The 13393-nt window shown below is 38.4% G+C and overlaps 1 protein-coding gene across 2 annotated transcripts in view; it reads right to left on the bottom strand.

Annotated features, from left to right (window-relative positions):
- The window catches only part of LOC149774336 (protein pigeon-like), a 198703-nt gene that overhangs the window by 72661 nt on the left and 112649 nt on the right, over positions 1–13393 (bottom strand). For both annotated transcript variants that reach the window (XM_089945450.1, XM_089945451.1), the window contains exons 18-20: positions 8753–8983; positions 4628–4701; positions 1530–1653 (exon numbers count right to left, since the gene is read on the bottom strand). In XM_089945450.1, the coding sequence (XP_089801576.1) occupies positions 1530–1653; positions 4628–4701; positions 8753–8983 (429 nt within the window). The remainder of the gene's footprint in view (positions 1–1529; positions 1654–4627; positions 4702–8752; positions 8984–13393) is intronic.

The following is a 13393-nucleotide window of genomic DNA, read 5'->3' as shown; positions in this document are numbered from 1 at the left end:
GCCACTAGAACATGATTTGTGATATATCCATGCATGTACTTTTTGAAGAAATTTAAACAAGGAACAAATTACACATTAATATGATTTTTATAAATATGTGTTTAAAATATTATTTGAATCATGTGATGATGATGATATCATACAGTAATTTCTTAGAGTTTGGTAATTAGAATTCAAGAAATGCATGGACTAAGATCAAAGCCCAATGCTTTTATTCAGGTAGTGTTCTTTATCCCTGAGATGAATGTTGTTAAACAGTGTCTACTTATCATGATCTAACATGCTTGAGAATAATAGATCCTTTTTGAGTAGTATGGAATTTTATAGTGTGGAACATTTGGGACCTATTGAACTAGTGTGTATGTTCCATTCCTGTTAATTGGTAAATGGTAATTGTTTTAATACAAATAGATAAAGTTTGAGTAAATTCATCTTGACTACAGTTAATATCTGTGACTTCAAGATTCTAGCTTTATATACCATAACCAGTAGTACTATTGTACTCGCCAATAGAAATATCAGATCTTTGAATACAAAATAACAATTACACTTGACTGTTGATGAAGAGATTCACTGGTCTAACTACAGGCAGTATATGTGTGCACTTACTGAATAAGAGTATTCATCTTTGATGGGGATGTAGATGTTATTTCACTAGCGGTGAAAACACTGCATTCTGAATGTGAAGGTGACTTACTTTTGCAACATATATGATGGATATAAAAAATGGTATATATATATATATATATATATATATATATATATATATATATATATATATATATATATATATATATATATATATATATGAATATTTAAATTTAAAGTATGCATCTCTCAAAGGGGCCCCGAGTGGCTGGGTGGTCTAAAGCACTCACTGTTACAGATCACTGCCATCTCACCTCTGCGTGGGTTCGAGTCTCAGATTCAGCCAATGTTGGTGGTTCTTTCTGGGGTTTTCCCAGGTTCTTCCTCCACCATTTATACTGGCCACCATGTATAGCCTATCTTGTGCTGAAAAATGGTGTTAAACAAAACAACAACAACAGCATCTTTCAAACTGCATTAAAGTAGAACTTTGATTATCCATCAGGGTGTGGGACCGAGACCATGATGGATATGAGAATAGATGGATAATAGAATATGTACATTGAAAATATTGTACAGTATCGTGTGCTGAAAAATGGCATTAAACCCTACAACAGCAACAACAACAACAATAATGCCATACCTGCAACAGAAAACCCCTTGAGGATGTGTGGTGTCATAACTGTAATGTCTTTGGGATAGACAGCCCATGAAAACTCTATTGTACAAGTCTGATTCATCATGTAGGTTATCCTACAAGTAAAAGAAGGCTCTGTGTGTGTGTGTGTATGTGCACACATGTGTGTGTGTGTGTGTGTGTGTGTGTGTGTGCACATGTCAAGTCAGTGACTAAGGTGAATCTACAGGATATGTGTTCTGATGTCTCAGTGGTAGAGAGAAGCGATTGAAGCTCTGACACATGTGCCAGATCTATGACTTACAAGTGACTGGATCTGTTCAGATGTCTCTGTGACAGACAGCCCATAAAGAAACTGAGGTGGGGCTCCCAAAATGGATTCCAAGCGTCGGCTTTCTAAAGCCTTGTCTGACAGCATGTCATCTGGCCTATAGAGATAAAAGCTTGTCATGAAGAAAACACCTAGAATGGTAACTAGTATGAATAATAATAAAAAGACAATAGTTATATTGGGCATCTTATATAAGCTCTCATTTTCATACATTTTATGTACAATGAACATGATATTGGATTGTATTTATGACAAAAGCACACAGATTCAGACCCCAGAGACATCATTATGTTTATCAATTCTCATGTCTTGACATGATATAAGCCACATATAATATCCGCTTGAAGTTGCCAGTCATTTCCATTATCCCCTGCTGACTCGCATCAAAAGCTTGAAGTTTCCAGTCAGTTCCATTATCCCCTGCTGACTCGCATCAAAAGTTTTAAGTTTCCAGTCAGTTCCATTATCCCCTGCTGACTTGCATCAAAAGCTTTAAGTTGCCAGTCAGTTCCATTATCCCCTGCTGACTCACATCAAAAGCTTGAAGTTTCCAGTCAGTTCCATTATCCCCTGCTGACTCGCATGAAAAGCTTGAAGTTGCCAGTCAGTTCCATTATCCCCTGCAGACTCGCATTAAAAGCTTGAAGTTGCCAGTTAGTTCTATTATCTCCTGCAGACTCGCATCAAAAGCTTTAAGTTGCCAGTCAGTTCCATTATCCCCTGCTGACTCACATCAAAAGCTTGAAGTTTCCAGTCAGTTCCATTATCCCCTGCAGACTCGCATTAAAAGCTTGAAGTTGCCAGTCAGTTCCATTATCCCCTGCTGACTCGCATCAAAAGCTTGAAGTTGCCAGTCAGTTCCATTATCCCCTGCTGACTCGCATCAAATGCATGAGGAACAGGAACTTGACGAAGCACTGAGTCAATCTCAATCAATAACTCAGTAAAATAAGACAAATCTTTCATTAATTTTGATTATTATTTAAAATCTTGCTAAATATGAAACTTCATTTCTAATATGATTAAAATATATTTATCATGCCTCCAAAAACTGTTACATACATGCCAGAAATGTCCAATGGTAATGATATTTTAACCAATTCCAAATACTCACGTCTGATCTTCAAAGTTAATAACAAAAATCTTATTCATTTTCTTATCTTTAACTTCGCAACTTATAAATTAAATAATTTAAAACCCGATATCTAATAAAGACATGCAGGATGGCAAATATTAATATGACATGTCAAAACACCTAAAGTGACCGTTATAATTGCTCCCAATTCTGGCTTCATTCTGCTACCCACAAGTAGATTAAAGTATACATTGATGCACCTGAGTAATCTGATCCATACTGCTATGCATACTGTCAGGTACTGCTATGCATACTGTCATGTACTGCTATGCAATCTGTCATGTACTGCTATGCATACTGTCATGTACTGCTATGCATACTGCCATGCACTGCTATGCAATCTGTCATGTACTGCTATGCATACTGTCATGTACTGCTATGCATATTGTCATGTACTATGCATAATCTCATGTACTGCAATGCTTTCTGTCATGTAATGTTATGCAATCTGTCATGTACTGCTATGCAATGTCATGTACTGCTATTCATATTGTCATGTACTGCTATGCATGCTGTCATGTATCAAACAGAATGTTAGCATTACTATGGCAATAAATATCAGTGCAGCTTGTTTCAAGTAAGAGTAATGAAACAAATATAAAAGCAAATGCTAAACAAGCAAATAAAACACACATAAAAGTTTTCTTATTGATTATTCATAGTAACAACAATCAGATAGTTTGGTAGAGTAAATTAAGTCCTTATGAAAATAGTCCAGCCGTTACACATTTCATAAAGTCAGTCCTTGATAACAATGTGTGATATAATGGACATAGCTACAGCTGTACACGCAGCAAACGCAATACTCTTGTTCCAGTGTTTGACAGTGTCGGACTTGTGAGTTGAAGCTATAATAATATTTTCATAATGGCTGATCAGCAGATACCAGTCTCTGAATGAGTTTACTAAGTGACATGAAATCCTTTGCCATAATCTAGAAACCTAGAAACTAGGCATAAAGTCTTCCAAGCACTGTGCTTGGAGACCTTCTAGCAACTGATTCAACCCAAGGAGGGGGCACAGCAGACATGCTTTTAAAAATAAAAAAAAATATCTTTTCAAATATAGCAAAATCAAATTTGAGCAATTATTTTTTTTTCTTCATATGATATATAAATACAACAGCATCTTAAATGTCTATTGCACAGATTCTAATTCAATGAAAGTATTATATGGCAAAAGTTCTACATTTGGCATAAAGATGAAGTGATCTTAAGTGTTTTAAGCTATAAGAGCTTATGTATTTCTCCAATATATTAGTTTCACTATGGACTGACACAATCAGAAGTAAAAAGGACTAAAAATAAGTTGATCTAAGCTTTAATATGATCTTAGTAGCACAACCTCACCCCATATGACCATCTTAGTAGCACATCCTCACCCCATATGACCATCTTAGTAGCACAACCTCACCCTATATGATCTTAGTAGCACAACCTCACCCCATATGACCATCTTAGTCATTTGTCAATAATATCTCTCCAACAAGATCTGTCAATAATATCTCCAACAAGATTTGTCAATGTCTCCAACAAAATTTGTCAATGTCTCCAACAAGATTTGTCAATAATGTCTCTGACAAGATTTGTCAATAATATCTCCAACAAGATTTGTAAATAATATCTCCAACAAGATTTGTCAATAATATGTCCAACAAGATTTGTCAATAATATCAACAAGATTTGTCAATAGTATCTCCAACAAGATTTGTCAATAATATGTCCAACAAGATTTGTCAATAATATCAACAAGATTTGTCAATAATATCTCCAACAAGATTTGCAGAAGCAAAGTGTTTTGTCTGGCTGAGTATCTTCACATGATGATCATAATATTAACCATGTTTCAGATATCCATAAAAAGTTGCATACAAATTTGTGTGCTGGACTGAAGGATGGACAGATGGAGATAGGGTGAGGGTATAAATAGTAAATACTTTGATAATGAACTGTGCAGTCTGTTTAGAAATGATCCCTGCTCTTGGACTTGCTCAGATTTTCTCCCTGAATTCTGGAAAGAGACAAACGGTTTTATATATTTGTAATGTTTCTTACTGTTTGTATTTCTGATAACATGATCTTCTTATCAACAACTTAGAAATTACACAAAAGCATAGGGCATATTTTGAACCAAAAAAGGCCAAAGAATCATCCTTGAAATAGCTCAGGGATGTTCTATTTAATCACACGTGGTACCCAGGGAAGGCAGTTATATTAAAACTATTTGCCAGGATACTCTGATTTCAAAGAGTTCATAATAAAATGATGATAAAATTCTAAATTGCATATATCAATGAGTACACCACATTAAAAGTGCCTTCCCAGAGTCCCTGGTATGTTTTACTGGAACAGCTGAAAGGTATTAGATACAATTCACTCCAATTAAAAAATATGACTTTACTCATGCAATCAGGAGAAATTGATAGCTTACTCATCTACTTGTTTCAATATGTAGAAACAAGACCATTCAGTTTTAATATTTTTAAAAGGTTTGTTTTCTTTTTGCAATACGTGCAAAAGAATTTACTTGCTTAATAAAGATATCTATAATAGTTGTTCTAACAGTAAATTAACATGCTGCATTCAAAATTACTATTTTAAACCTAACCCTCCTCTCCCACTGTAATAATACTCATCATCTAATTTCATCTTGCTGTATTATCTTTTACCATAAATGTGAATAATCTTTAATAACAGCTATATTTCCTACAGCTGTTTATAAACCTAATAAAATAATTCTAAGAAAGACCCTTTCTGGAACAAAAACCCTGTAACTTACTTTGAGGCCAAGATATGTGCTGACTTTTTCAAATGCTGAGTACTAATGAATATACCCAGATCTCCAGAGTTAATGTTTGTGTCAGTCTCCATCAAGAAAATAACTGCCAAGCTTTAATGCTTGTTGTTCACACTGAGAGATGAAAATACATCAACACAAGTTCTCCAATTCAAGTTTTAAGTGTTTCTTGTTCACATCATATAATTCAACACACACATATATATATATATATATATATATATATATATATATATATATATATATATATATATATATATATGAACACCAGCTCTCCAATTCAAGGACTTCTGCTGAGTCTTTTTAAGAGATATTTTTCATTGGAACACCACTTGATCCTTTTGGTAATTATTCTTACAGCGACAAAAAGTCATGGAATGGTTGATTGCTATCCCTTTTTCTAGTTAATAAAATGCCTGTCAGAAGAGATAATGGTATCACAGTTTTCCTCCAAGCATTGTCAAAACAGCATCTACTACGCATGCTTCACTGAGATTTTCCAACACTTAGAAAAATGTCTACAGCTGTGTGTAATGTCACTGAAATCCTCCTCCACTATTAAAGCTAAACAAATGAAACTTGGGTATATAATAGTCCTATTGCTGCAGACTGTTCCAACACTTTTAGAATTTTGATCATGCCCTGAAGATAATTTAGCTTAAATTTATAATAACTCACAAGCTGCAAAGTTCACAAATGTGAAAATCTGCATGCATCATCAATGACCCATTATCAAAACATTTTAGACTTGGCACCCCTGGGTGACGCTGTGGGGTCCTTTTCTCTCCCTAGAGTCTTACTTCAGGAGTAGAACATATAAATGATTGAGATCTCCATGCTAGAACCATAACTAGTAGCTAAAAAGAAGTATCTGAATTCCAAGTGGTGATGACATGGTATATGCTGTCCCAGCAGCATGTACTGGTGACTATACAGTAAAAAGTCTTGAAAAGCATTCTGGAAACTTAGCATTAAAATTTTCACTTATGAAGTACTTTGATGTTATTGTTGTTGTTGTTGGGTTTAACACCATTTTTCAGCACACGATAGGCTATACATGGCGGCCAGTACTAATGGTGGAGGAAGAATCCGGGAAAGCTTTCTCACATACCCACATTGGCCGAATCCGAGACTTGAACCCATGCAGACAGAGGTGAGATGGAAGTGATCCATAACGGAAAGCGCTTTAGACCACTCGACCACTCGGGGCCCCTAAGTACTTTGAGTTATTTCTTAATAGAATACGTTCTGGATTTGAAACATGAAGCTTAACAACACAACTTTGCTATACCTTGTTTCTTTACATAAATTAAGTATATATTTTTCCGGGAAAGAAAAGTAAGTATAGGTTTAATGGTACATCAGTAAAATCCTGGCTATATAGAGCCAAGCAACAGCAAGGCAACTAAATAAAATCCTGGCTATATAGAGCCAAGCAACAGCAAGGCAACTAAATAAAATCCTGGCTATATAGTGCCAAGCAACAGCAAGGCAACTAAATAAAATCCTAGCTATATAGTGCCAAGCAACAGCAAGGCAACTAAATAAAATCCTGGCTATATAGTGCCAAGCAACAGCAAGGCAACTAAATAAAATCCTGGCTATATAGCGCCAAGCAACAGCAAGGCAACTAAATAAAATCCTGGCTATATACAGCCAAGCAACAGCAAGGCAACTAAATTGTTAAAAGCAATAACCTCACCAAAATCCCCAGGAAGACAAAATCTGTCCAATCAGAATTGAATATGTGCCATGAGACAAAAGAAAAAAGGTAGAGGTACTGCAAAACTCTCAAAAAAGATTAAGGCAAACACTGGTAAATCCATATAATGTAGGTCATATTTTTTTCTATAAACCATACTTTCCCAGATTAAACATTATTATGGTTGGCATCCCATGGCAAACAGGTTGCTTCCAATAGTTGCCTTTCACAACATGCAGGACGGTGCATTGGGCATATTTTAGATCCTCAAGACCACATGGTGTAGGAAAGAAAAACTTACAAATGTACAGTTGGTAACATGAAGCAGGTGGAGGTTAGATGCACAATCATTATGAAAAGAAAATTTACAGATCAGCTACTTAAACAACCAGAGGTGGAACCATCAGCTTAGTAGAAAACTGACCATTTATCTGTGTGGAAGGGGTGAGAGCAAAGGGAATTTCTTTCTGGCCAAGATATTTTTCTTTTGCTCCAGAATATTATTTTAAAACAAAAGTTACGGATATATTGGCTTCTTTATGTCTATAAAACAGAACAAGAACATTTTTTGAAACTATTTGGGAGCAGGAATTTTCTTCTCCAAAAATTCACTGGCCACTACTACTCCCCTTTCTGAAAATTAAATGGTCAGTCCCTAACTATAAGAATTTGTTTTTAAAAGCAAAAGCTTGAGTTCCCCTCAATCCCTATCATGACAATCAATGTCATTCTGTGATATTGGTCTGGACAGAAAGAAATGGAAAATCTAATAAGAAGAAAGAAATGAAAGCCCCAGATTTTTAACATTAAAGGGTACCAGTTTGTTTCTATAAGGGGAAATCATCATGTGACAAAAAATAATTATAGTTTTACCTGCCACACCTGACCCAATTTTAGTTCAGGTGCAAGTTGATATTTTGTGCAAAAAGGAGCAGACATTCACATGTATACACAAGTAAATAAGACATATACATATCTTGGAAACCATTTGTGATCATAAATAATATAATCTTTTCATGCTGAATATAGGTGTCAAGAATACAATGACTTCAAGAATCAAACTTTTCTGAAATAATAGTACAATATGAAAGAATCTGTGTAAATCAAAAGTTGTTCTATGACTTTAACATTTAGGCTAAGGTCGTCACAACATAACAAGATCTTAAGGATCATTTAAAAATATCCAATGATTTGGTTCCATTGTTCTTAAGATATCTTCATTACATTCCATGCATGTCTTTCTTACCCACCCATGATGTATAAACCACAATGCATACATAATATCATCATGTAATCTTTAAAATTTGCTCAAGGTCAAGAAAAGCTAACCAAGCTCATGTCCTTCACTTAACATAAAATATCTGCAACCTTGACTATAATGACAAAGTCATCAGAACCTAAACGGGTCTTGGATCTCACACAAGATGTCTAAAAATCTGTTTTGGATCAAGAGTCTTGAGATATCTTGCTTAAGTATGATGAATGGATGGAAAGATGGATGGGCAGTAAGTTCAGGAGATATAATTAGTAAGTGTCCTCTTTGTGTTTTATCTGACTACCTACCAATCCAGTATTACTGATCAGCAACTGTTGGTATCCCTGCTTTACAGTTTCCTGGCTGAACCGGTGTGCCTTATCATGCTGCATCCAATGTAGGTGTTGCTGTAGTATGTCCCACATATCTTCAGTGACACCACCACGCTTCTGGTGCCGTTCCTTTGCTGCCTTGGTGCCAATTCTGACAGAGTGCATTGAAGAATATGACAGTTTGGCCAGCCTTTCACCATAGGGAGTCTGTGCAAAGGCAAATTTTTAAATAAATTATATTTCTCCAAGAATACTTACCCAGTCACATTACATTACGAATATAAGCCTGCTACCTCACGAATCCATCCCTATTAAAAGACAAAAATATGTCTTTCCATATCTTATATATCTCAATAAACATAGGATAATAACTCTTGCCCATTACCTCCCCTTGATACCACCAGGTGTTGCAGTTTATTGCTGAGTGGGATTCCCCATATTTAAGATAACCCATTCTCCTAATGGCACAAGCAACACAGCCCATGATTCCTTGACCTGAGACTCTTTATATGGTTGAGAAGATGAAGTTGAGATCATCTCATCTACAAAAACTTCCAAATATAACAGACTGTGTCGATTGATATAGTTGAGTGTGGTGGCCATCTGTGCTGCTGCCACTAGCCCTACCAGATCCAAAGTTTGTCTCTGCAATGCTAATTCTCTGAGGTAAAAACTCAAGAAGGTTAACTCTGCATGCAAGCCAATAGCTTCTATGATATCTCGGATCGAAATATAATGTCCAAATGTAAGGCTCACGGAGATGGCTCTAATCTCATGAGCTGTAATTTTCATGAGGCGACTGATCTTGCACTGACAAGATCTTGCATGGCTGCTGCTCTCAACTTGTCTATGGAAGAGAGGGGATGGATGACAACTCATTGGTTACTGACAGACAGTACCCAGATTTTGTCTACAAAACCTGGTTGTGATAGGAGAGCTACCATACCATCTGATCTGAAATGAAGATAGTTCAGGTTGACTGAAAGGGCATGTAGCTCACTGACCCTACATGCAGAAGCTAAAGCTATCCGGAAACATGTCTTGTATCATAGAATCTTCAGGGAAGTGTGGGCTAGGGGCTAGAACTTGCTTGAGTTGAGCCATGTTAGAACCCAGGACAAGTTCCAATTGGGAAACAATGTTATGGATTTTGGTCACTGGAGATGAAAATTTGCAGAAAGATCTGAAAGGTCTTTGTAATACCCAATGTCATATCTGCCATGATCTTGGTGGGTGTCTGATATAATAGATCGATAGCTTTTGAGAGCAACTGAGGCCAACTGTTTCTCCTCAAAGAGCCAGAGAAAAAAAAGCCAACTGAGGGGCTGAGACAAGCAAATAGATGATGTGATAGACCTGGCACAAGTCCCTACACACGTGCCACTTCCACTCGTAAGCCTTCAAAGTGAAGGACCTTATTGCTCTCAAGACTCCCTCAACAACTGAAGGTTTGAATTGTCTTGCAAAGCTGTCCTGATAAGAGCCAAGCATGTAGAAGAAGACGGTAGCCCATGCATGAAAGGACCACCTGTGACAGTAGGTGCTGGAGAAGATTCGGGTTGCAATCTTCCTGGTTGTACTATCGCTAGAACGAATAGATCAGTGACCAAGGGCTTGTCCCATCAGAGAGGAGTTATCAGAATCACCTTGCCATTTTGACCCCATAACTTCTGGGTTACTTTCAATATCAGCACCATGGGAAAGGAGGAAAGGCCCACAACCCCTCCCAAATGACTGACAGGGCATCAACAGCCCAAGCTTTTGGGTCTGGAACTGTAGAGACAAAGGTGTGTAGCAATGGATTCCACCTTGTTGCCAAGAGGTCGTTCATCAGATGCCCTCAAATTATGCAAAGCTGAGCTAGGACTGATTGATGTAGGGACCATTCTGTATGATGGACGTGACCATCTCTGGACTGATTCTCATCCAAGACATCGAGTCTGCTTGGAAGGTGTCTGATTTGTATGTTGATATGCAGATTGTTGCACCCACGCTGAAATGTCAAATCAGAACACACAGGTAGAGTGATTTGGTGCCTCCCTGTTTGAGGAGACACAGAGTTGTCAGACCGAATGTGGACCATTATCGCCTCAGAGGCAATCTTGTTGGAAATGAAAGGTATTGATGACAACCTTCATTTCTATGATGCTGATGTATAGAGGCCATTTCCCCTGGCTCCCAGGTGTCATTGATGGTAGTGAAGGTCTGCAACAGGTGGACCCCACCTCTGTACACACTGGTGGCAATACCTACCGTTATTTCCGCATGGGGCTTCTTCAGTGGAATTCCAATGGTCAGCTGACCTGGATTGACCCAATGATGCGGGAATGATTGAATCTTAGGCATGATCATGACTACTTGATTAAGAGGACATAAAATGGGGTACCAATGTGTTTGCAGGGCCCGCAGAAAGAGATGGCCAAGCAGTATCCACTGCCGTATAATAAACCAAGGAAAAGCAAGAATTCACTAAAGTCCTGTTGTTCAACGATTCTGGTAATGTGAACACATGGGGTGGACCAGATTCCAGTTGGTTAAGAACTCCATATCCATATTGGACGAAGAAAGGAAGATTATTCCCATCTTGGAGTAGGGTAGAGCTTACCATGAGTTTCTGTAGGATGCCACCCAGGTACACATCCATTGATGTAGATGACACTAGCCAGAACAGGGAGACAATGCCATTCATGGTCTGAGTGAAAGCCCAGAGGCTGACATTGAAGCCAAAGGGAAGAATGGTGAATTGATAAATGGTGTGGAGGTAAGTGAAATGGATTAACTTGTGAGAGATGGGGTTGCTAGGGACATGAATGCATGCATCTGTCAGAGAGAGACTGACGGCATACTTGCCCTGTGATGACTGATGGAGAGGCAGACTGACCTTGTTGTCTCCATTTTGAATTGGGTGAGGTGACTCCAGTCAAAGGTGGGCCTCAACCTGCTGTTTGCATTCCAAAAAAGGAAACAGCTTGAGTGAAACAGTGGGTATTGTAGTTGTTGCACAAGCTATTGATTGTTTTTTGGATGAGCAACAGTATCTCCTGTTGTAGAAAGGCATCCTTCTCCTGACCTGATGGTGTATTCATGAACAGGGGAGAGGGGATTGTTGATGAACTAAACCCACAGCCCCTCTAAATGACCTGATTCATACCCCCTCCTTTCTGAGGAAATAGAGAGGTCCAGTGAGCTCAACAATTAAATTCATACTGCAATTGCATGACTGCATCCCAGGGATCTATGTTGGTGCATGTGTAACTAGGGAGATCCCCTGTCTTGAGGCAGCTGAACATCCCTTCACACTGATGGGAAGTGAGTGGTTCCAAATGCCCATGTGCATTCAGTGGCAAGGTGGATGGGCAGTTCCTGAGCTGCATGCCACCAAGGTTCCTCTATTCTTCCTCCAAAGCAATGGTGAACTGACCAGGGTCATCAGGAAAGTGAAGGTATGATAAGGTAGGAGCCACATGAATCACAGACATGACACATCATATCAAGAGCAGACTGGCCAACCCATCAAAGAGTTGGCCATAGCATGGTCAATGACCCTTGCAATCCTGACTTGCTTCCAAAGTGTGACCATTGGCAGGTGTCTGCAATTCTGCAACTACATCTCTACCCAGCCCTGATGGGCATGGAGCAGATCTGTCCACCCTAAGAAACAGATGGGCATGAAGCAGATCTGTCCACCCTAAAAAACAGATGGGCATGAAGCAGATCTGTCCACCCTAATAAACAGATGGGCATATGCATGAACCACTACTAGATTCTTGCCAAGTGCCAGGATATCGGTTCTGAAGACATCTGTTGCCTTAAGTCTGTTTCTTCTTCCTCAAAGAGATCTATCAATTCTTTAGAGCAGTAGAACAGGTGAAGTCATTCCAAAAAAGAAATTTTCCTTGACGCCAATTCAAAAGCTAACTTCAGTCCATTCCATGGTGGATTTGAAGGAGTCCGTTTCATGCACTGTGCGTCAAGGCCTAACTGGGTTTACTTGTAGTCCTAAAGAAGACAAACCAGGTGTTATGATGACTCAATTCCATCCTCAGTAAAACTTCACTAGCTCTCCCTTGTGGACAAGCAGGGTACATACAGAAGTCTGGCACTACTGTCAATGATAGCTGGTTTAACCATTGAATGTTAGGCCTGGAAGCTGGTGGTATAGCTATCACCAGTACTAATTGCTCAAAAGACCTGGCTGGAAAGACAGATTTTAAATTAAAATCTCCATCAAAGAAAGAGCATGTTGCCAACAGTACACTGATTGGACAGATCTTAATATGCCTTAGATCCAATCGATGGGGTGTGAATGGTGTGTGGTCAGCCCGGATGCTGGCGGAATACAAATGGTCCAGCAATCACTGGTACTGGCCAGATCACAGACCTGGTAGAATGGACAGATTTCTCACTGAAATCTCTGGTACAGTAATAAGATGCCGATGATGTGGCTAGATGGATGAATCTATCATTAAGATATCAGTATCTGGCAAGACCATTTCAATGAAATTCTCCCCATGCTGGGATGGCTGGACTGATACTGTCAGCTGGACTGCCAGTATCGGCTGGACAGTTGGCGATGTCAGGACAGCCAGTGACTACTGAACAGTCAGTAATGTTATG

Source organism: Sinohyriopsis cumingii, unplaced genomic scaffold, assembly GCF_028554795.1.
Source record: "Sinohyriopsis cumingii isolate HCF-2022 unplaced genomic scaffold, ASM2855479v2 utg000349l, whole genome shotgun sequence".
Classification (NCBI taxonomy): domain Eukaryota; kingdom Metazoa; phylum Mollusca; class Bivalvia; order Unionida; family Unionidae; genus Sinohyriopsis; species Sinohyriopsis cumingii.
The sequence above is the reverse complement of the archived record's forward strand: the minus strand, read 5'-3'. Positions and strand labels throughout refer to the sequence as shown.